At 50.4% G+C, this 24,242-nt stretch overlaps 1 protein-coding gene across 2 annotated transcripts in view; it reads right to left on the bottom strand.

Annotated features, from left to right (window-relative positions):
- The window catches only part of ARHGEF17 (Rho guanine nucleotide exchange factor 17), a 165,891-nt gene extending 142,447 nt beyond the window's left edge, over positions 1 to 23,444 (bottom strand). The window contains exons 1-2 of one of the 2 annotated variants that reach the window (XM_060273936.1): positions 21,119 to 23,444; positions 18,611 to 21,082 (exon numbers count right to left, since the gene is read on the bottom strand). In XM_060273936.1, the coding sequence (XP_060129919.1) occupies positions 18,611 to 21,082; positions 21,119 to 22,495 (3,849 nt within the window). In that variant the 5' untranslated portion in view covers positions 22,496 to 23,444. Of the gene's footprint in view, positions 1 to 18,610 lie in introns of both variants that reach the window. The other variant, XM_035115379.2, reaches the window with a different exon arrangement.
- Between the last annotated feature and the right edge of the window lie 798 nt (positions 23,445 to 24,242).

Genomic DNA, 24,242 nt, shown 5'->3' with positions numbered 1-24,242 from the left:
TCATTATCAGATCTTAATAGCCATAAATTGTGTTTGTTCTGTCGAGAATTTGAAATTCCAGCGGAACCCATGTTAATTGCAGCGGTCATAAACATTTGCAGTTGTCGACTGGAATCAGCACCGAAGTACTGAATAGATATCATTTATTCCAGCTGCTACGTTGGACTTTATTTACTGGTGTGTGTGTGAGAGAGTGTGGTTTTCCCCCCTTTTGCTTTCTTCATTTTGCAGTTTTGGCGCGAGGAAAGGCCACAGCTCAGAGGTAGAGCATCGCTTTGCACGAAGTACTTCCCAGGTTCAATCCCCGATATCTCCTTCCTGAAACCCTAGAGTCCATGAAGCCGCTGGGAGAGATCATCAAGGGGGTTTGGGCTGGGTGTTCATCAGTATGCGGATGATACCCAGCTCTACCTCTCCTTTAAATCAGAACCAGTGAAGGCGGTGAAGGTCCTGTGTGAGTGCCTGGAGGCGGTTGGAAGATGGATGGCAGCTAACAGATAGAGGTTGGATCCTGACAAGACAGAAGTACTGTTTAGGGGGGACAGGGGGCGAGCGGGTATGGGGGACTCCCCGGTCCTGAATATGCCCAGAAATCTCCATGTATTCGCAACTGGACCCAGTTGCACCAGTAGCAAAACGCACCCCGGGGAATTTCGAACAATGAGTGTACACAGACTCATTTCCACATTGTTTTAGCAGGCGTATGGCTCCGCACCGCAAAATTGGGGGAATCTACGGTAAGGGATAGAGGGCTTGTTTGCAGCTTTGTGGTCGCAGATCTACTCTTTTCGTCGGAAGCGGCGCCTATTGCACTTTAAATACATAGAAGGGCTTGCGTTTGTGCTTTTACCACCGGAGGCAAGGCCAGGAGCGTGGCCTTGCTTCCAAGCACTCGCATTAACGGAGACAAATAAAGTAATATTACATAAAGCAGAGCCTTCCCCCCTCCCAACAAAAAATAAATAAAACTGCAGACCGGGCAACCATCTTGAGTGTCTGTTTTTGTGGTGGGAATCAACATAAACGACTTTTCACTCGAGTAGCAGAACGCCATTCTCTTCCCCCTTCCCTTCAGTCATCTCAGGACTGCATACCTGGGAGCTAGGTTTCCGTGGCAACCAGCTGCTTGGCCTTGCCTTATTTATTTTCCTTCGGCCCAACCGGCCTCCTCCCATAATCTCCGGCTGGCATTTTCGGCTCTCCTCTTGGATCCTCAACCAGGAGGAGGTTTTTGTTTCTCATCCCTCCGAAAGGGACGGAAACAGAGAGAGAGAGAGAAAAGGTGGGGAGCGTCAGCTCAAAGCCTACGTTGGCTCCGAGAACAATTCAAAGTGTTGGTGCTCACCTTGAAAGCCCTAAACGACCTCAGCCCAGTATACCTGAAGGAGCATCTCTACCCCCATCGTTCAGCCCGGACATTGAGGTCCAGCTCCGAGGGCCTCCTGGCGGTTCCCTCCCTGCAAGAAAGTGAGGTTACAGGGAACCAGGCAGAGGGCCTTCTCGGTGGTGGCGCCCGCCCTGTGGAACGCCCTCCCACCAGATGTCAAGGAAATAAACAACTCTCTGACTTTTAGAAGACATCTGAAGGCAGCCCTGTTTGGGGAAGTTTTTAACGTCTGATGTTTCATCGTGTTTTAATATTCTGTTGGGAGCCGCCCAGAGTGGCTGGGGAAAACCAAGCCAGATGGGCCGGGTAGAAATAATAAATTATTATTATTATTATTATTATTAGCCACAAAACAACTCTGTGGCTTTCAGAAAAGCGGGCTTTGCAAAGGGCTCAGACGCCAATATTTGCTCCAGTAACACAGAATCGTATTGTAGAGTTGGAAGGGACCCCGAGAGTCTTCTAGTCACAACTAAAGGAATCACAACTAAAGCATCCATGGCAGATGGCCATCTCACCTCTGCTTAAAAATCTCCCATGGTGGAGAGTGCACAACCTCCCAAGGAAGTCCTCCCGGGGGGGGGGGGGAGTCTTTTGGATCTCTTACAAATACCCCATCAGAATAAGTCGTTTTTATAAAAAAAGAAAGTGAAAGTAACAACGTAGCAAAAGCAAAGAGGTGCCCATCAAAATATAAAACAATGTGCATAGCAGCAAACTGAATTTATTGCAACGCCTCATTTACATAGCTGCCAAGTTATCCCTTTTTTTAAGGGAAATTCCCTTATGCTGAATAGGCTTCCTCGCGAGAAAAGGGAAAACTTGGCAGCTATGCTCATTTATGCCCCAACACTTAAAGCCATCTCAAGCCATCAGGGCTCCCCTAAAAACAGTACTTATAGCAAAACATTGGAAGGGGGACCAAATCCCCATCAGATCCGAATGGTTACTAAAAGTGGTAGAGTATGCTGAACTAGATAGTCTCTCGGAAAAGACTAGATATATGCAAAAACAGGAGTTCATTGATAACTGGAAACCTCTAAAGAGTTACTTAAAAAGAGAAGTGTTGCAATCTGAATTCGGTGGCAGCTTTTGAATAAGCTCTGTAAATAAAGGTTAAAAGGGTTAAAATGAATACGTATACATAGATGCATATCAGGATATTATTATGATTTTGCTGATAAATTTAGGCAATAGGTTTATTAGAGCGCAAAGGTGTTGAGAAGGACGGGAAGTCAAATTCATGAAGATATATACTTACTTCTTGGTTGGGATTTTTATTTTGGTGGGTTTGATTTGCAGACTATAAAATATATTTGATGTATGGATGTAACTATGGTTAATAAAGCATTTTTAAAATTCAGGCCTGAATAGGGCAAGCCAGTCAGGGAACACAGGTACAGAGCCCCGATTAGCAGCGCTATCTGACATGCCCTCAGCACATGCGCAGTGAAGATGGTCAAGAGCAGGCATCCCCAAACTGCGGCCCTCCAGATGTTTTGAGACTACAACTCCCATGATCCCTAGCTAACAGGACCAGTGGTCAGGGATGATGGGAATTGTAGTCCAAAACATCTGGAGGGCCGAAGTCTGGGGATGTCTGGTCAAGAGCCTTAAAGTGAATACTGAGGGAACAAATCTGCTTAAGTCTACCTATCATTGTTCGTTTTGCTCTGTAAATGAAGAGCTCTGTGTAGTCCAGAAGTTTGCATGCTCCTGGGAGAATGGTAATTAGCCCCTCGACAGTGGAATCCTATGCATGCCGCTTCGGAAGAACATTCCACTGTGCTTGGTGGGGGAGGGAGCATGAACTGGCTGGGGCAGAGCGGGGCTTCAGCTAGCCAGCCTGTGGCTGTCGCAGGCAGCTTGAGCCTCACTGGGAAACGAGAAGAGAGGCCAGGAGGCCGAAGGGTCATCGGAGAGGGCATCACTACTGTAAGCAAAATACAGGAAAGGATATATTTATGTTTCCTCCCCATGGCCCTCCTCCACGCTGACGGGAGGACCAAAAAGGAACTGAGCGCTTTTGCTAAAGAAGTATCAAAGAAGGCTTAGTTTCTGCGGCAGCTTTGCAAAAAAATAAAATGAAATAATAAATAGGCAAGCGGTCTAGAATTAAAACACTGCACCAACATCTGGGGCTCAGATTGTGCCAACTACAGTAAGTTAATGCGCCCCCTCCCGCGCTCCTCAAGTTGCATGAAAAGCACTGGTTGCCACACCGCAAAACACAGGGCAAGCCAAAATTGTGTTTTATGGAACCAATTCATTTAGAGTTTCAGGTGTCAAGTTTCTAAGTGGCTGAGATGGGCAGCAAAAGGCACGAGATGCTCACAAGTGGTGACAGTGCTTCCGTAAGAATTTTGGGGAAAGGTGTGTTTTTGTTTGTTTGCAAGAAGCCAAATTAATTTTGAAGAACCTGACCTGGAGAAATCGGGATGGTGGAGGGTTTGGGAAATGATGGGCAGGTAAGGTGCCTGGGGAAGCTTGCAATTGATATGTTCCAATGGATTCCAGGTCACCAAGCCAAAACCAAGATCTGCCATGACGTGACTCTAGACCTCCCAGTTGGGTAAGCAAGGAAGAATGGGCGGGAGAAGGACTTGAGGAAGCTGGAGGAATAGACTAGAGAGCCTGAGTGGCTGGCTCTTTCGACTGACAACACACCTGGATTTCTCAGCAACCTTCCTGGCAGCAACTCAGAAACAACAGTCAAGATGCTCAAAGATGGGCAAACAGAGGCCTCTGTACTAATTGAGACCAGCCTTTGGCTGGCCACATCCACCTGTCACTCACCTGGTGTCCTGTGACCTCAGGTAGAGCCTGTGACAGGTAGAAAGGTAAAAAGGTAAAGGACCTCTGGACGGTCAGGTCCAGTCAAAGGCGACTCTGGGGTTGCAGTGCTCGTCTCGCTTTTCAGGCCGAGGGGGCCGGCGTTTGTCCACAGACAGCTTTCCGGGTCATGTGGCCAGCAGGACTATAAACTGCTTCTGGCGCAACGGGACACCGTGACGGAAACCAAAGTGCATGGGAACGCAATTCACCTTCCCGCCGCAGTGGTACCTATTTATCTACTTGCCCTGGCGTGCTTTCGAACTGCTAGGTTGGCAGGAGCTGGGGCAGAGCAACGGGAGCTCACTCCGTCGTGGGGATTCGAACCACTGACCCTCCAATCGGCAAGCCCAAGAGGCTCAGTGGTTTAGACCACAGCGCCACCCGCATCCCTTGGGACAGGTACAGCCATAACGGCAAAGTGGGAGCCTGGGGGGGGGGGAGTACTCCCAGTTCTTCATTTCCATTTGGGGGATGCTAAAATCTGGAGCTGATGAATTAACTTAAGAACATAAGAGAAGCTTGCTGAATCAGGCCAATGTAGGCGCAGTGCAGGATCCTGTTCTCACAGTGACCAACCAGATGCCTTTGGGAAACCTGCAAGCAGGATTTGAGCGTAAGAGCAACTCTCCTCTCTTGCGGCTCCCGGCAACTGCAAACATGCATGCGGAGAGAAGGTGCGGCAAAGGTTGGTCTCCCCGCAACTTGACTCTCTTAAAAAAAAACAAATGCCATGGCCCTTTTCCTCACCCCTCCATCTTTCAGCGCTGAACAGAGCAAGGGAGACTCTGGCCTTCAACTCTGGAGCGCTGCTGCCAGTCAGTGCTGGGCCAGGTGGACCCGTGGTCCGACTCGGTGCAAGGCAGCTTCATCTGTTCCTATCCTGCGCTTAGCTGGAGGCAGGCATGTCTGGTGCCAAGTCGCATCCTGTTCTTCTGAGCCGCTCGGTGCGGCAATAATTCAAGGGCTCTCCGTTCCCACCCGATGCCTTCTGAAATCTTAACATCCCGCAGTGCCCTGCCCTGATATATAATAAATCAAAAGGGCGGATAAAATGCTCTTTTAAGTTGTGTTATGGCTGTGGCACAAAGAGGCTGAAAGGCAAGGGAGATATTCCGAGATACAGCTGGAAAACTTTGCCCTTAAAAGGGAAAAAATTGCACCCGTTATTCTGGTTTTTTTTCTCCCCCTCGCTGGTCGGGGCAGCCCAGAAGTTCGCGCGAGGTAAGGCCTGCTTCTCAGATCTGTTGCCCACACTCACCCCTGCCCAGATAGATCAAGCATCTCGTCTAAGGAAAAGGGACACGGCCAAGTGGATTGAAGAAAGTGGGCACACGAAAGCTTTCCTCCCTCTCTCACTATGCAAGAACTCGCAGGCGGCCAATGAAGCTGAACACTGGAAGGTTCAGAAGAGGCAAAAAGGATATAACTCAACTGGTAGAGAATGAGACTCTTAATCTCAGAGTCGTGGGTTCGAGCCCCACGTTCGGCAAAAGATTCCTGCGTTGCAGGGGGGCTGGACTAGATGCCTCTGGGGGTACCTTCCAACTCTTACAATTCTGTGATTCCGAGGAAGGACTTCTTGCAGAGTTAATCTGGAGAAGGGCTTTCTTTTACCTGCCTCAAATCTTTCAGCACTTCGCTTCACTGGGTGTCTATGAGCTCGAGAGGCAATGCCAGCTTCGTACCATCACAGAACCTGAGAGCTGGAAGGGGACACCAAAGGTCATCCAGTCCACCCCCCCTCTGCAATGCAGGAATAAATGCAGCACGCCTCTGAATGCCGGTCGCTGGAATCGCAAGTGGAGAGAGACGTGCTGTTGCTCTCAGGTCGTAAGAACATAAGAAGAGGCTGCAGGATCAGGCCAATGGCTCACAGTGGCCGACGAGGTGGAAAACCAACAAGCAGGATCTGTGGTTTCCATCAACTGGCATTTGACAGCCCTGATTTTGGTGATGGCTCCGACCTGGTGGAATGCTTTGTCCCACAAGACTAGGGCTCTGCAGGACCTGATCTCCTTCCGCAGGGCCTGTAAGACAAGAGCTATTCCGCCTGGCCTTCAATTTGAATTAGCCTGATCCTCTATTCCCTTTTCCCTTTCCTCTTCTATGAAGAAACCCTTTCTGGGACCCCACATTTAAATAAACTTCATTTAAACTTCATTAAAATAATGGCAATAATATTGATATCTAATCTGAGGCAGGAATTCAGGGTATTGACCTACAAGGGGAAACTCAGCACAGAAAGACTCGATTGTCTGTGTGGATCATGAATAATGAGGAATCTGCTGACAGTGCAAAACTCTATTAGGAAAGTCGTTTCCATCTATATCTGGAAACAGACACAGAAAGGAAGATGGAATGAGGAAGTCACATCAAAGGCTTGTCTCTCCTACACATCCCTGAGAAAACCACCGAGGAGAAATTTCAGCCATTACCCGTACTAATAAGTAACCGCAGCGTGAGGCGAGACCAGAGGGGGATTTTGGGTCACGGGCCCCGCAAAATATCTTGTTTTTTTGGGGGGGGGACAAAGATGATGTCGCCAGCTCCTCCAGGGTGCTGTTAAACTGTGAGGACGGGTGAGGATGCTAAACAGACCTCAAATAAGCCATCTCTTGGAACAGGAGAACTCTAGCCAAATGGGCCATTCTCTGGCCAAATTGCAGATCTCGGAGTATTTCAAAGCGGGCACTATTTGCTCTTTTAGCCACTGTGCCAGGCTTCAGTTGAGGGTAGTTGAAGGATATAAAAAGAGTGTGCTCTGCGGCTTCCAGGATTACAACAGAATCAAAGAGTCACAGAACTGCAGTGTTGGAAGGGTTCCCGAGGGTCATCTAGTCCAACCCGCTGCAATGCAGGAATCTGAAGCGTCCATGACTGATGGCCATCTAACCTCTGCTTAAAAACCTCCAAGGGTTGAAATGTTTGATCAGATTTAGAAGTTGAGATAGGCTGTAGAGGATAGATATGTTAGGTATTTTAAGAGTTATATATAAACGTGAAGTAAAATTAAGTGAAAAGAATGATAGGCAATTAATAATTTGATTGAAATTATGATACAGAAATTACTAACGATGAATTACAATGAAACACAGTAAGGGGGGACTTGAGGAAGTCAAAATATTAAGAAATAAACTGAGATTATGTTGTTGGATTTTTGTTCTTTTTTCTTTTGTTGTTTCTTGTTTTCTTTTTTTGTTACAGTCTTTTTTTATGTAGGTTGTGTGTTTATTGGCAAAATGAATAACTTTTTTGGGGGGGAAATAAATGAAAACCTCCCTCCCAGGAAGGAGAATCCGTCACCTTCCATCCCACAGTCAAACAGTGTTTACCGTCAGAAAGTTAATCCTGATGTTTGGTCAGAATCTCCTTTCTTGCAACTTGAAGCCATGGGTTCGAGTCCTACCATCCAGAGCAGGAGAAAACAAGCTTGCTCCATCTTTCATGCGACAGCCCTCAAAATATCAGAATACGGCTAGCCTATCTCCTCTCAGTCTCCTCTTTTCCTAAATATACCCAGCTCCTTCAACCATTCCTCATAAGGCTTAGTTTCCAGACCCTGGATCCTCTTGGTGACTCTCCTCTGCCCACCTTCCAGCTTGTCAACATCCTTCTTAAATTGTGGTGCCCAGAACTGGACACAGGACCCCATGGCAGAATAGAGTGGGACTATGACTTCCCTTATTGTAATTGATAAGTCTAAATTGTTTAACTCATATTTAACGATATTTAATAATACAGGTTTTAAGCAGTATGCAGACCGAGAACTCCCAGAAGTGCAAGCTGTATTTTGAAGGGGCAGAGGAACCAGAAACCAAATTGCAAACATGCGCTGGATTATGGAGAAAGCGAGAGAGTTCCAGAAAAACGGCTACTTCTGCTTCATTGACTATGCAAAAGCCTTTGACTGTATCGACCACAGCAAACTATGGCAAGTTCTTAAAGAAATGGGAGTGCCTGAACACCTCATCTGTCTCCTGAGAAATCTCTATGTGGGACAAGAAGCTACAGTTAGAACAGGATATGGAACAACCGATTGGTTCAAAATTGGGAAAGGAGTACGACAAGGCTGTATATTGTCTCCCTGCTTATTTAACTTATATGCAGAATTCATCATGCGAAAGGCTGGAGTGGATGAATCCCAAGCCGGAATTAAGATTGCCGGAAGAAATATCAACAACCTCAGATATGCAGATGACACAACCTTGATGGCAGAAAGTGAGGAGGAATTAAAGAACCTTTTAATGAGGGTGAAAGAGGAGAGCGCAAAATATGGTCTAAAGCTCAACATCAAAAAAACCAAGATCATGGCCACTGGTCCCATCACCTTCTGGCAAATAGAAGGGGAAGAAATGGAGGCCGTGAGAGATTTTACTTTCTTGGGTTCCATAATCACTGCAGATGGTGACAGCAGTCACGAAATTAAAAGACGCCTGCTTCTTGGGAGAAAAGCGATGACAAACCTAGACAGCATCTTAAAAAGCAGAGACATCACCTTGCCGACAAAGGTCCATATAGTTAAAGCTATGGTTTTCCCAGTAGTGACGTATGGAAGTGAGAGCTGGACCATAAAGAAGGCTGATCGCCGAAGAATTGATGCTTTTGAATTCTGGTGCTGGAGGAGACTCTTGAGAGTCCCATGGACTGCAAGAAGATAAAACCTATCCATTCTGAAGGAAATCAGCCCTGAGTGCTCACTGGAAGGACAGATCGTGAAGCTGAGGCTCCAATACTTTGGCCACCTCATGAGAAGAGAAGACTCCCTGGAAAAGACCCTGATATTGGGAAAATGGAGGGCACAAGGAGAAGGGGACGACAGAGGACGAGATGGTTGGACAGTTATCTAGTTATCTCCCGCTTGGACTACTGCAATGCGCTCTACGTGGGGCTACCTTCGAAGGTGACCTGGAAACTACAATTAATCCAGAATGCGGCAGCTAGACTGGTGACTGGGAGTGGCTGCCGAGACCACATAACACCGGTCTTGAAAGACCTACATTGGCTCCCAGTACGTTTCCGAGCACAATTCAAAGTGTTGGTGTTGACCTTTAAAGCCCTAAATGGCCTTGGTCCAGTATACCTGAAGGAGCGTCTCCACCCCCATCGTTCAGCCCAGACACTGAGGTCCAACTCCGAGGGCCTTCTGGTGGTTCCCTTGTTGCGAGAAGCCAAGTTGCAGGGAACTAGGCAGAGGGCCTTCTCGGTGGTGGCGCCCGCCCTGTGGAACGCCCTCCCATCAGATGTCAAAGAGAAAAACAACTACCAGACTTTTAGAAAACATCTGAAGGCAGCCCTGTTCAGGGAGGCTTTTAATCTTTACTCTATTATTTTATTTTTCTGTTGGAAGCCGCCCAGAGTGGCTGGGGAAGCCCAGCCAGATGGGTGGGGTATAAATAAATTATTATTATTATTATTATTATTATTATTATTATTATTATTACAGTGTTCTCGAAGCTACCAACATGAGTTTGACCAAACTGCGGGAGGCAGTGGAAGACAGGAGTGCCTGGCGTGCTCTGGTCCATGGGATCACAAAGAGCCGGACACGACTAAACAACAACAACAAATGATACAGGTTACTAATGGATTACTGAATATTGCTTTATTTTATATAACTTGTTCATTTTAAAGTTATTGTGACTTTTTTGGTATTGGTTCAGGTTTTTAGATAACGTGGTTGTTTCTCCAGCTTGTGCCATATAGCCATATAGAAAAATAAAAGTGAAATGAAATGAAATTGATATTTAGACTAGACTTCTGTTGATACATCCTAGACTATCGTTCGCTTCCTTTTTTGCTGCTGCTGCAAAAAAAGGAAAGGGGGGGTCACGGACTTGTCGACCTTGTGGCTTAATCCCAGCTCTAGGAAAGCACCCCAGCTTCTGAAGCACTTCAGAAGAGCTATATAATATTGTGGGTTGCAATCTCAGGAAAAGCTAGCGGCAGTGTCATTAATAATATTTTTTTTAAAAAAACAAAAACCAGTGTGGAAAGCAGAAAGCAATCCAGGAAATCCGTCTGTTGAAATCTCTCGAGGAGGCACAGGAAACATTTCATTGTGAAAAGAGAGTTATTAATATATATACATATAAACACCATTTAAACATGGGATAGCGCAGCAGGTAGAAGCATGAGACTCTGAATCTCAGGGCCATGGGTTCGAGCCCCACGCTGAGCAAAATATTCCTGCATTGCAGGGGGTTGGACTAGAGGACCCTTGGGCCCCCTTCCAGTTCTGCAAGTCTATGATACTAACAGCCAACTCTAGTACAGATGCAGACTGGGGAAGATTTTGACTTTTAAAAAGAAGGTCTTCAGGAAGCCTAGCCTCCCTCGCAGGGCTGTTGTGAGTGTAACAGGGATGGAGAGAGAAATGAACTGTTTCTACGGTCCTGAGACTGAGGGTGCAAACCTGGGTTATAAATACAAGAACATATCGCTCTGGTCTCTGACCTGGGCTCAACCTCCTGGGATGTAGCACTTCCACAAAAGCCTAATAATAACAACCACAATACAGTGGTACCTTGGTTCTCAAACTTAATCCGTTCTGGAAGTCCAATCAATCAATCAGTAGCTGAACTGGGTTCCACACAGTCACAAAAACAAAACAAAAAGAGCCGCGAAAACAAAAAACACAAAATAAATAGTAAAAACAGACAGACCTCAGCGTAACACTCAAAACAGAAGTGTGGCACTCAAATCGGAAGCATAACACTCAAAACGGAGCACGTTTGGCTTCCAAAAAAAAGTTTGCAAACCGGAACACTTACTTAGAATCATAGAGTTGGAAGAGACCACAAGGGCCATCCAGTCCAACCCCCTGCCAAGCAGGAAACACCATCAAAGCATTCTTGACATATGCCTGTCAAGCCTCTGCTTAAAGACCTCCAAAGAAGGAGACTCCACCACACTCCTCGGTAGCAAATTCCACTGCCGAACAGCTCTTACTGTCAGGGAGTTCTTCCTAATGTTTAGGTGGAATCTTCCTTCTGGTACCTTGAATCCATTGCTCCGTGTCCGCTTCTCTGGAGCAGCAGAAAACAACCTTTCTCCCTCCTCCATATGACATCCTTTCATACTTCCAAGTTTGCAGTTTTAGGGTTCCAAGTTGTTTGAGTACCAAGGCATTTGAGAACCAAGGTACCGCTGTACCAGCAAGGCCAAGATGTGGGTATTGTCTTCTGAGTAGCCCAGGCCCTCCAAACACACTGCCTATCCTTGCGTCCTGGAGAGGTCACTTCATTGCTGCGTTTGCATGCCAACATATTAATCAGCGTGGGCCCTTGCAGTCTCCATCAGAGGCCCTTCTCTGTATGCCCCACCCAAGGGGCGGAGGGTGGCCACACAAGAACAGGGCCTTTTCGGTGGTGGCTCCCCTCTTGTAGAATGCTCTCCCCAGGGAGGCAGATCAGGCACCATCATGGGCAGCCTGAAGGTGGCAGGCAAAGTCCTTTCTTTTTCACACAGGCCTTAAGCTGCCTCCTAAAACAGGGTTCAACTTTTAATGGGGTGGGCAGAACTCATCCTTTGTATTAATATTTTGGGGTGAGCATTTTATACACGCTGCAATCTCAGGGTGGTTTAATCAATCAACCCCTCTTCCCCGGGAACTCTGTGGAATGGTACTTCTGCGGGGGGTCTTTGGGGGGGTCTTCAAACAACTCTCGCCTCCCTTAACAAACTACAGCTCCCAGAATTCTTTGGGGGAAGAAGGCACGTCTGCTTAAAGCAGTATCACAGTGAACGGAAGAACGTTAACGCAGGGATCTTTCGCCCTATGTGGGGCTGGAACTCACAACCCCGAGATTAAAGAGTCTCATGCTCTTAAAATGTACGGTGCGTGAATGTGGCCAGAGTCCACCAGCCGTGCCCAAATGCCATTTTTCAGCCTCCACGTCATCACAAATAAATAAATAAATCACAATGTGCAGCTAAGAAACTGCGAGTGAAACTTCACGTCCCAGTGAGCGGGCAGCCAATATACTTTTAGAAAGGATAATAACCCCCTTGGCGGAAGCAGGAGAATGACCCCCCCCCTCCGCCAGGCCCCCTGCGGAGATCAGGTGGCTCCTTCTCCCTTTCCCTGTGCCAAGTGGAAAAACCACCACCTCCATCGAGCCTCTGGCGCACTTCAAATCACAGAGATACAGGCTGAAGCAAGGACAGGGGTTTTCACATGCGCCAAACTTCTGTGCCCCAACAAGGAAGGAAGGAAGCCAAGAGGCAAGCATGAGAAAACACAGGATTGCCCCATTTCAGATACCTATACAGTGGTACCTTGGTTCTCAAACTTAATCCGTTCCGGAAGCCCGTTCCAAAACCAAAGCGTTCCAAAACCAAGGCGCGCTTTCCCGTAGAAAGTAATGCAAAACAGATTAATCCGTTCCAGGCTTTTAAAAACAACCCCTAAAGCAGCAATTGAACATGGATTTTACTATCTAACGAGACCATTGATCCATAAAAATGAAAGCAATAAAGAATGTACTGCAGTCACACAATCCATCAATCAATCAATCAGAATCTGAACTGGGTTCCACACAGTCACAAAAACAAAGCAAAAAGGGCCGCAAAAACGCAAAATAAATAGCAAAAACAGGCCGACCTCAGCATAACACTCCAAATGGAAGCACGGCACTCAAAACGGAGCACGTTTGGCTTCCGAAAAATGTTCGCAAACTGCAACACTTACTTCCGGGTTTGCAGTGTTTGGGTTCCAAGTTATTTGAATACCAAGGCACTGCTGTATTTTTTAAAAAGCTGGATACTGACAAAGTTGTCAAAGAACCCGCATCGATCCCTTTGCTACAGCCAGATTTTCAAAATCCACCTTAGCATTTATATCTTCTGCAGATTTGTCTCCCCCTCCTCACTGTCAGATTTTTAAAAAACGTTTGAGTCGCGAAAAAGTTTTTTTAAAAAAGTTTTGAGACCAGAGCCCCTGAGTTGGCTAAGAGTTCTCAAACGCCCCTTTGGCTGAAAAATCGGTTCTCTGCTCTAAAGCAGTTTTTCCCAGAGTGTCTGAGCTCTGGGGTGCAGTAGCTACTTTAAAATAAAAATGCCCCTGTGCTGTGTTTTTTTTGTTTGTTGGTTGGTTTATTCCACTGCAGATAAAACACAAGCCTGTTTTTAACAGCAACCTGACGCAGAAATTTAGCATGTGGCAATTTTTTCCCCACCGGGAAAAGTTTGCTGCATGAGAAATGTTGCTGGAAGCCACACGAGACAGGGCAGTAAAAGAATCTCGGGGGGGGGGGTCCTGGGGAGGGGGCGCACACTGGGAGAAAACATTGCCCTCAATAGCCTGGTCTCATATGTGCAAACTTTCTTTTGCTGCAGTGATATGTCTGGTGCAGGAGATAGGAAGGGTCCGGGCCCATATCCAAATATTTGTGACAGCCAAAAACACAGGAATCTGCCTTCTGGCAAGCCAGGTTAATTGTCCATGTAGCCTTATGTTGTCTAAAAGATTTTGGAAGTAGGGGTGCAGGTGGCTCTGTGGTCTAAACCACTGAGCCTCTTGGGCTTGCCGATCGGAAGGTCAGCGGTTCGAATCCCCGCGACGGGGTGAGCTCCCGTTGCTCTGTCCCAACTCCTGCCAACCTAGCAGTTCGAAAGCACGCCAGCGCAAGTAGATAAACGGGTACCACTGTGGCGGGAAGGTAAACGGCGTTTCCGTGTGCTCTGGTTTCCGTCACGGTGTCCCGTTGCAGCAGAAGCGGTTTAGTCCTGCTGACCACATGACCTGGAAAGCTGTCTGTGGACAAACACCGGCTCCCTCGGCCTGAAAGCGAGATGAGTGCCGCAACCCCAGAGTCGCCTTTGACTGGACTTAACCACCCAGGGGTCCTTTAACTTTACCTTGATGTAGGGACTGGTGAATCTGTCCGTTTCGGTTTCCCTCCTTCTCATTTTCTTTTTCAATCTTAACTGCACATCTCCACATCACTTTGCGGGTGTTTCTTTTAAAAGTTCTCATGAAAACTCATCAGCATCGTAGTGCAAATTTATCCTAATCCTAACAGACACATTTGGGGGGGGGGGGTCATAGAAATGTTGATTTGGAAGGGTCCCTGAGGACCATCTACTCCAACCCCCTGCAACGCAGGAATATTCAGCTGTCCCATACGGGGATCGAACCTGCAACCTTGGCATTATCAGCACCACGATCTCTAACCAGCTGAGCTGCATAGGCAAAGCAAATCCCCCCCATTAAGAATGCACTTTTTGCATGTTCTTTTTACCAGCATGCACATTTTTATTCGCACTTCCTCCAAGCCAATGCATTTTTTCATTTGGCTGCGAAAATACACCGCAAAACATGGAGAAGTGTGCATTTTGAAAGATGTTTGTGCTTTGGTTCACCTACTGTTTTGCAAAGCGTGGACTGGGCTGGTTTGCCTTCCGATGCTGCATTAAATTTCACCCTTGTCCGTAACCTGAATTAGATGGGCCCCAGGATGGACACAGCAGGTCCATTTTCTTAAGATCTTATTTATACCTCTGCAGGCAAATACAAAACTTTAGGGGGGGGGACTGTAGATGCCCTCGTCTCTGGGGCAGAAGACTTTCGGAAGAGAGATCGAGGGATGTCTTTGATGGGTGGCTACTGTGACTTTTTCCATGCAGTCACAAAGAAATCTAGGTTATCCAAACTTATTGCAAACTTGCAAAATTACAACCACACAGGGCATAAAACATGCAAATTCTACAGATTAACTCTGCGGGAAGTTCATCCTGAGAATCATAGTTGGGTGGGACTACAAGGATCATCCAGTCCAACCCCCACAATGCAAGAATCTTTTGCCCAGCATGGGATTCGAACCCACACCCCTGGGATTAAGAGTCTCATGCTCTACCAGCGGAGCTATATGTACATATATGTATATATGGAAACCTTACGTTGAATACGTGTGAACTTATCTTAAATCCCCGTTTATTTTCACATTCCTCTGCATTGTCGCAAGCCTGCTTTTGAAAAGGAAACAACTCTCCTTCGCGCAAAAACAAAATATGAGCCCGAGAAGCATTGCATTCCTTCCCACAAAAAGATACCCATACACAGGAATGTCAAGATATTAAAGAGGTTTTTTTTTAATATATATATTTTAAAAAACCTCTGTTCACTTTCGCATGACAATGGGCAGAACATCAGAAACAACAGCGAATGAAAAAGTAAAAGTAATCAAATAAAACAGAGAGAAAGCCGTCAAAACCCCCTACAGAGGAGTTGAAAACTCTCTTTTTTTCATCCAATGTTCTAGGCACAAAATCGGCTACAGCCAGCCAACGGATTAACACTTTGCAGAGACCTTATATAGCAGTCCAGGGAACTATCGCTGGCAGGGTTCACACATGACAGCACGAGTCCTGCACCACGTGACTCCCCTCTTTGGGAGCAAGCAAACTCCTGGCCCTGCCTGGCTGACACGCAGAGAGAGGCAGGCGAACTGGCAAAACCGTCCTGCGACTGGGCTGGAGGTGGGAGAAACTCAGTGTGTGTCTCCCACACCACGCAATCGCAGGAGAAGCTCCAGGCATCCAAAACCAGCACATCAGAGAAAAAAGTCAGCCTGCAAATCTAAACACAAGGAGATCATAAAATCAGAGAACTGCAGAGCTGGGCATCATCCAGCCTGCAATGCAGGAATATGCAGCTAGCTGCTCCACACGGGGATCGAACCTGCAACCTTGGCGTTATCAACACCACGCTCTAACCAGCTGAGCTCTGCAGGCCATAGCTAGGTTATTTTGTGCAGAAGAGCGTTCAAATCACACCGTTTCCCTACTCAGAATCAACTACAAGTAAGATGCTTTGTCCGCCTAAATCAGTATTGTCTGCACTGGCCGGCAGCGGCTCTCCAGGGTTTCAGGCCAGGGTTCGAAATCCCCCAGGTGCCAGGAGCATTTGGCGCATGGCATGGGTCCATTTGCGACCGCGGGGAGATCTCTGGGTGCCAGGTTGGACTGATATCTCCACCTGGCTGGCCCCCTCCAACTTTCTTAAGCAGGCCAGCAGAAGAGCTTGTATACTGCAATTATATCTCACCTTTTTCTTCAAGGTGAACATGGTTCAAACCCACCTCTCTCCTCGGTTAATCCCTATGACGACCCTGCGATGTAGGTTAGGAGGCTGAGACTGACTCCAAGGTCACCCAGCGAGCTTCATGACTTGAGTGAGGATTTGAACCCGGACCTCCCAGGTCCTAGTCCGGCACTCTAACCACTACACAATCCTGGCTCCCTACAGTCCTTCTGCTAGGGGGCAGCTCTATAAATTAAGTCAGTAAATAAACATTGTCCCCGAGAGAAGGATCTGAAATATTTTCCAAGAAGCTTACATTTGCTTTACCCTGGATTATTTTAGTTGCTGTTTTTGACGTGCTGCAAACCACTTCTGGTACAGTATTTTTTTCCTTTAAAATATAAAGTGGCATAGAAATAAAATCAACAACAACAACAAGGATACTGACAAGCTGGAACGTGTCCAGAAGAGGGCAACCAAAATGGTCAAAGGCCTGGAAACGATGCCTTATGAGGAACGGCTTAGGGAGCTGGGTATGTTTAGCCTGGAGAAGAGAAGGTTAAGGGGTGATATGATAGCCATGTTCAAATATATAAAAGGATGTCATATAGAGGAGGGAGGAAGGTTGTTTTCTGCTGCTCCACAGAAGCGGACACGGAGCAATGGATTCAAACTACAAGAAAGAAGATTCCACCTAAACATTAGGAAGAACTTCCTGACAGTAAGAGCTGTTCGGCAGTGGAATTTGCTACCAAGGAGTGTGGTGGAGCCTCCTTCTTTGGAGGTCTTTAAGCAGAGGCTTGACAGGCATATGTCAAGAATGCTTTGATGGTGTTTCCTGCTCGGCAGGGGGTTGGACTGGATGGCCCTTGTGGTCTCTTCCAACTCTACGATTCTATGATTCTAACAACAACAGCAACAACAACAACAACAACAACTGGCAATTCACTTATATATCTGAATTTCTAACACTGATTCCCAGCCCTTCCCTGGGGAATTGAACCCGGAACCTTCTGCATGCAAGGCAGACGCTGTACCACGGAGCAATGGCTCTTCCACAAAGGCAGGAATGATATAAGGCAAGGAAGAGAACGGTTCTCTGGACCTATGAGCAAATGTGCAAGCTGGAGAAAAGTGCCCTGGGCACACAGACAGGACAAGTCAGCAAATATTGCAGGATTTCCTCCTGGGTGCCCAGTTTCAACGCTTCACTGGGAACTGGGTTTCCCGGAAGGAGAGCTAAGCTCTTTTGAATAGAGCTGGGCCTGCGGTTCCTCCAGGAACCTCTTATTCCGACATCAAACATCTCAAGATCTTTACCACCGCAAGCCCTAAGCATGTCAACCAAACACGGAGGAATATATTGCTTACTCCTCATCCAGGCATTTTGGGGGAGACGGTGGGGTACACAGCCTTACACCATAAAGCACTGATATTGGTGCTGCCGTCTCGGGTCAACTTGTGCATGAGCGCTAGGAACGATTTGATAAGTCTTTGTTTCTCAGTTTGGTCCTTTTACACGGCTTTATACATAACGTGGCATTTTATGCACTGTGACTTGGCGTTATTTTTTTATTTATCATCGTTTGGCGATTGTCGCAATTGTTAAGTGTGGATTCCTGTTTACAGTGGTACCTCGGTTTATGAACACAATTGGTTCCGGAAGTCTGTTCATAAACTGAAGCGTTCATAAACTGAAGCGAACTTTCCCATTGAAAGTAATGGAAAGTGAATTAATCCGTTCCATATGGGTCCGTGGCGTTTGTAAATCGAAAATTCATAAATCGAGGTGTTCATAAACTGAGGTTCCACTGTAGTTATCATTTGCTGGTGTTTTGTTAATTCTATTGTGTACTGTTATATCCAAACAGATTGTTGAACGCCACTTGATGTTAAGCCATTCATTCTAAAGTTATGTTTCATTACGACTTTTTATATTGGATCAGATCATTACAAGGGACAAATTAAAGAGTGAAATAAAAAATGAAATAACATCCGGACAGCAGCACCGACCCACCAGATCACACATGCACATCGTGTTTCCACACAACAGCTTCCTCTCCAGAACCAATCATCTCCATGCAACGTTTGCAAGGAGGCCTCGATCCCTCCCCAAAATGCTCCACTGACAACCAATTCCGTGGCGCCAATCCTCTCCACCACGATGCCAGTTTCCAGCACGGCATGTTGCATTTGCAGCTGCACCCACGTTCAGCCACACTCAAAGCAATTGGGGGCTCCCCACCCCACGCCACTCAAGTCCAGATCTTACAACTCCACCTACAAAGGTTGAATCCTCCCTCCAAACAAAAAAGTCAGGGCGAGAGCTCTTAGCCCTACCAAATCAAAATTATCTTACAACTCACCACTTGTGGCTTGCTCCTGGCGAGGCCGGCGCCCGGCTCCTCGTGGTGCTTCGGACACCTGGGCAGCTTGGGTTCAGACGTGGTGGGTGAGGATCTGGGCGTATCCACCGAGCTGGCAGAGGGTGGCTCACCGGAGCCGAGGGCCAAGATGTAGTGTTTAGTAACATCCTCCAACGAAGGGGTTGGGAGGACTGGGTAGGGTTTCGTGAGCAGGCGGGAGAGGTCCGGCGTGGCCCCGTGGACGTTCTGGCTCAACAGAGGGGGTGGGATGGCGCCCGCGATGGGAAGGAAGGTGGCAGGCTCGCTGGCGTGGCGCGTGTGCTTGGAGGGCGGCCTGGCTCTCCCCAGAACGGAAGGGGCGACGGCGGGGGGCAGGTCGGGCTCTTCCACCCTGCCCTCCTGCGAGCTGGCCCTGTTGCTGCGCTTCTTCGAGCTTCGGCGGACGATCCTGGGGGACAGCACCTCGGCCAGCTTAGGGTCGAAGCCGTAGCTCGGAGCCACGTCGGCCGTGTCACCCTCTGGAGCCACCGGCAGGATGTGTTCGGACTGGGAGTAGAGTTCCCCCCCGTCTGCCTCCCTCACCTGGTCCGACAGGATGGGCTCGCTGCTGGACGGAGGGATACTCTGGTCCATCTCGCTGATGGGCTCCCCGGGGCCGTCGAAGCCGGCGCCGGCCAGCTCTCCGCGGCGGCTGGGGTCACTGAATGACTTCTTCTTGATGGTCTTCCCGTTGCCCTTCTCATCGATCACTTTGTCCAGGGCACCGGGCTGGCTGACGATGTTCTGGATCACGGTGCTGTAGTCTTTGACGCCTTCGCTGCAGACCGACAGGTCGCTGGCAGCGCTGGCGGTGCACTCGGAGAGCGCAACGGCAGAAGCCTCCGGCATCCCCGACTTGGAGCTCAGCGACCCCAGGAGGTTACTGTCCACGGAGAAGTTATTTGCGTCATCCGTGAGGGAGCACCTTCTCTGCGGCATGGGGTCGCTCAAGGACCGGTAGGCCTCTCCATTGGACTCGCTGTTGCTCCCAGTACTGGACTCGGAGGCGCCGTTCCCCACCGATGGGAACTTCCTACGCCGTCTGAGAGCACTGGGCGTAGAAGGTGCCTCCAGCGCAGTCTTGGCGTTGGGAAGGGCCTCTTCCGCGGCGCCCAACTTCTCGCTGTTCGTTTTGGCTGTGTGGTTTGGAAGGCTCACCGCGGACAGGCCGCCTTCGCTTCCTCTTTGATGCTTCCAGGCCACAACCGACGGGTTAAGGTAACTGTAGGCAGGGCCCGTTTCGGGCTCGGTTACAATGCCTTCGTCCGTCATGCTGGATTCGGGGCCCGAGAGTTCCTCCAAGGACTTCCCGCCAGACAGCTTCCCTTCGGAGTCCACCTTCCGCAAGCCCTGCCCACTGCGTTCTTCCACAGCTCCCTCCTTCCACGTTTCCAAATCCTCTCCTTGGCCTTCCGCACTTCCGACGTCCTTTTGCTCCAGACCGAAGTTGTAATCGTGCTGGGAGCCAATCTTGCTTATCTTCTCGAAGACCTGCCTGGCTTCTTGGATGTACTGGTCTTGGATGACGACCGGCAACTCGCCGTCCTCGCCACCTCGGCCAATTTCACGGCCGCAAACGGCATCTTGGCTGCCGGCGTTAGTGAGGAGGAGCTCGGAGGAGCTCTGCTTCATCGCGCTCTGGTGGAAGAGCCTGCGGGGAACAGGTTTGTCCGAATAGGTGAAAGACTTGGCCCGCCTCAGGGTTGCCGTGAGGTCTTTCAGAGTCGGGCGGCTGCCGCCCGGTGCCCAGCGGTTTGGTGGCTGAGCCTCGCTTTGCGTTCTACCTACCAGCTGCTGTCCGGCCAAGCCATACTGGTAACTTCTGCACCTGCCGCCACCAAGGGCTTCCTCCTCCTCCTCCTCCTCCTCCTCGACTTGGCCGGCCCTGCTGTCCTTCCTGCTTGCCTTCAGATCCAAGAGGTCCGACTTCAGGAAGCTGAGCAGCGCCAGCGTCTCCGTCGCAATGTCCGGGTTCGACATGGACTTTCTGTTCCTGGACTTCTCCGCTTCCTCCAGGCTGACGCCGCGCAGGTTCTCGTACGGAGGGAAGTCCTGCTTGGCTCGGACGATCCCCACGGGGAACTTGGGGCGGGGGCGGACCTGAGCCTGCAGCCGAGCGAGGCTGTCGCTTTGGTTGAAGCTCGGGGACCGGAAGAGGCCCGGACCCCCTTGCGGACCCCTGCCTTGACCAGGCCAGGAGGCCCCAAAGTGGTCCTCCTCTTTCAGCGTCTCGGTGCTAGAATACCTGCTGCTGCTTCGCGACCCGCAGGGGCTCGGGGAGAAAGGGGGGATGTTCACTTTGGAGACTCGGGAGACGAGCGGAAGAGTGGGCGCCGAGGAGAGGGGCCCGTGAGTGCTGAGCAGAGAGCTGCTGCTGCTGCCTTCCAGCAGCCCTCGACCCACGAGCATGGGCCCCTCGCCTGCAGCTTTGGCCTCGCCCAGCAAGCTGCCGGTGGCTGAGGCCTTGACCTCGGAAGACAGCCTAGTCCTCTCCTCAGTGGGCAGGGAGAGAGTCTGCGCCAGGTCCTCCTGGGCCTTGAGGTACCACTCCATCCCTGCCACCAGCCCATCGCTGCCCGGGGCCTGTTCTTGGGGCAAGGGATCCTTCTTTTTCTTCCGCAGGGAGCGCTTCCTGGGGGCAGCCAGGCGGTTCTCCTCCTCGCTTCCCGAGGACCTCTCGTGGGGCGATCCGTGCCAGCCGTTGCCGCCAGGGGGAGAGCAGGCAGCCGGCTGGGGGCCCCCCTTGGGCCTGGCCATCAGCTCCTCCTCGCTGCTGGAGATCTCCCCTGGCCTGAAGTTGCTGCTTCCACCTTCGCCCAGGAGAAGGACGGCTGGAGAGGAGGAGGAGGAAGAAGAAGAGGACGAGCAGGCAGCTGGCAGCAGCGTCCAACTATGCCAGGAATGTAAACTCTCCCGAAGTTGCTGCGGCTGCGGCAACTTCTCCGCCTCGGTCCTTGGGGCGCCCCCGGCGGGCAGGCGGTGGGTCCGAAAGGGGATGCAGCTGCGCGGGGGAGGCGTCGGGGGGGCCTCCCGGCGCTGCTCCGCGACGCGGGGCCTTTCTTCCTCCCTCCGCCCGGGCGCCTGGGCGCCGTCCATGCTGCCTGGCAGGTGCCCCAGCTCCCCGGCTTGGTCTTGGGGGGCGCGCGATCCCGCGCCTTCCTCGACGGCGTCGCCTCGGGGGCCTCCCTGCTGCTGCCGTCGGAACCCGTCTCCGAAAAGTTTGCGCATCTCGGTCACGCTGGGCCAGTCGAGCGCCGTGTCTCCGCCTTTGGGGGGCTCGCTCAGTCCTTTCGCCCGAGGAGGCGGCGGAGGAGGAGGCTGCTGCTGCTCGGCGGCGGCTGGCGGCGTCTCATCGGCGGGCCGAGCCGACTGATCTTCCCTGGCCCCGGCGCAGGTGGAGGTGGAGGAGCCTCTCCCCGCGCCCGGCTCGCTCTGGGGCGCGCAGAAGCGCCGCGAAAGTTGGCGCACCGACGGCGACAGGCTCCGCAGGGCTCGGCCGCCCGGCAGCGGCGTCGGAGGAGCAGGATCCGGCCCGGGAGAAGGCGAGGAAGACGAGAGCTTACCGACGTTGCGGGAGACGCTGAACGAAGCAGCTCGGCTGGGCGATCGCCGTCCGATGAGCTGCGCTGGCGGCGGCGGCGGCGGCGGCTGCTGCGCCCTGGCACTTGGAGGCTGACCCTGGCACGGCTGGGCGCCCGGGCGCGCCGCCGCCTCCTGCTCCCCCCGGGGGCCGCCGATGCCGCCGCCTCCTCCGGCCCGCTCCTCGGGCCCGATCCACTTCTCGAGGCGCTTGCACGAGGCGCTCCGGGAAAGGGTACTTCTCCTCCCGGCCTCCCCCTCCGCCATTGTTTTTACGCGCCCTGCTTTCCAAAGCCACCCCCGGAATTGCCCCCTTCCTGGCTCCCCCTCTCTCTAAACCGTCCGGGGCACCGCGCCGGCGCCCATCCGCGCTTCCTTTCCGCCGTGCAAAGAAAGTGGGGGACGGCCTTTTGGGGGGGTGGGGGGTGGAAGCGGCAGAGAGAGAGAGAGAGGCAGATCTTGCAGTAGCCAAACTTCCAGGCAAGTTCGCACAGTTTTGCAGTTCAGTTTTAAGCGGGGCGGGTGGACGGCTGCAGCAGCCCGCGCTGGATTTTGCAACAATGCAAAAAAAGGGGAGGAAGGGAGAGATCGCAGCCTTGCAGATTCGCTTGTTCCTTTTGCTCGATCCAGGCTCCCGGAGAGGAGGTCCAGCCGCCGTTTCCCCAGCACCCGCGACCCGGACTTCTGTTCCTTTTCCTTCCCAGGAGAAGAAAGGAGAGCCCGATGGCTGGAGAAGCGGAAGGAAGGAAAGCCGAGGGTGATGGTTGCGACGCCAAACTTTCAGGCCCAGGAATCCGGCCGGCCCGTCGGATTCAACGAGAGAGCCCCCCGCCGCATCTCAGTACAAAAAAAGAAGAAGCGACTTCCCAAGTATGCGCAGGAATTCTCCGGGGGTGGGGGTAGGGGGGTCCTTCTCGCCATCGTGCATTTTTTTTAAAGAAAAAAAATAAAGTAATTTACAAGAAATAATTTTTAAAAAACGGTTGCAGGAGCCCCCGGCCGCGTTGCAAACAACATCGCGTCTTACTCGTTCCAGCCGTTTGTTTGTTGTGTTTATTTTTGCGTGGTTCTTTTTTCCTCTCTGCCTTTTTTTTTAAGCATTTCACATAAACTTTCCCCCTCAAGAGGCGTGGTTTCTTTTCTTTTTTAAAAAGAAGAAGAAGAAAAGGGGGGTGGTCTTTTGCAAAGCGAAGTCTCTGGGAACATTTCTTGTGCAATTAAAAAGGGAGGAGGAGGAGGAGGAGGAGGAAATGAGGAGCAACCCCCTTGACTCTTCGGAAGGGATATAATATTTCGACTTCCAGGTCTTGCAGCCACTACTAGACCCTAAAACCTCCAGGAGCAGGCCTAGCAACCGCCATCCTATGCAAGGCTTGTTTCTAGGGGCATAGGATCGGGTTGCGCCAAAGCGTTGCCCTGCGAGAGTCCCTTCTGCAAACAAGCGCCCTTGAAGGCAGCTTGCTAGGCACAGGAGGGTTGTAAAGACGGGCTTGCTGGATCAGACCCCAGGACTTATCTAAGCCAGCATCTGGCTTCCCACAGTGTACATCGCCAGATGCTTCGAGGAACAAAGCCATCCCCAGCAAACTGATCCTCAGAGGTAGACTGCCCCTGGACAGGGGGGCTCCTCTGTAGCAATAGCCATGACAAAAAGCCATCGGTGGGCCCGTCCTCCGTGGATTTCAGTCTGGCTGCGCTGGAAGGTGCAGATCAGCGGGAGTATCTCCTGCACTGAGTCGCCCGAAAAGCGAATCTCCAGCTGGCTTATGCCTTCGAGTTGTGTCAGTTCCCATTCCTTTGTTTTTAGAGGATGTGGCTTTCCGCTCTGGGCCAAATCGGAGCTCTTCCTTTCCAAGGCTCCCTCTGTTTTTGAGGTAGCAAGTCAGGAATTGAAAGGGTGTGATCTCTGCTGAAGTCGGTTCCAAAATTCCCATTGACTTTAATGGGCTAGGATCGCCGCCAAATATTTTAATACAGTGTGTTGTTGCTTTTAACTCGTAAGGCCTGGGAAAGC

This window comes from Zootoca vivipara, chromosome 4 (genome assembly GCF_963506605.1).
Source record: "Zootoca vivipara chromosome 4, rZooViv1.1, whole genome shotgun sequence".
NCBI classification, from domain to species: domain Eukaryota; kingdom Metazoa; phylum Chordata; class Lepidosauria; order Squamata; family Lacertidae; genus Zootoca; species Zootoca vivipara.
The sequence above is the reverse complement of the archived record's forward strand: the minus strand, read 5'-3'. Positions and strand labels throughout refer to the sequence as shown.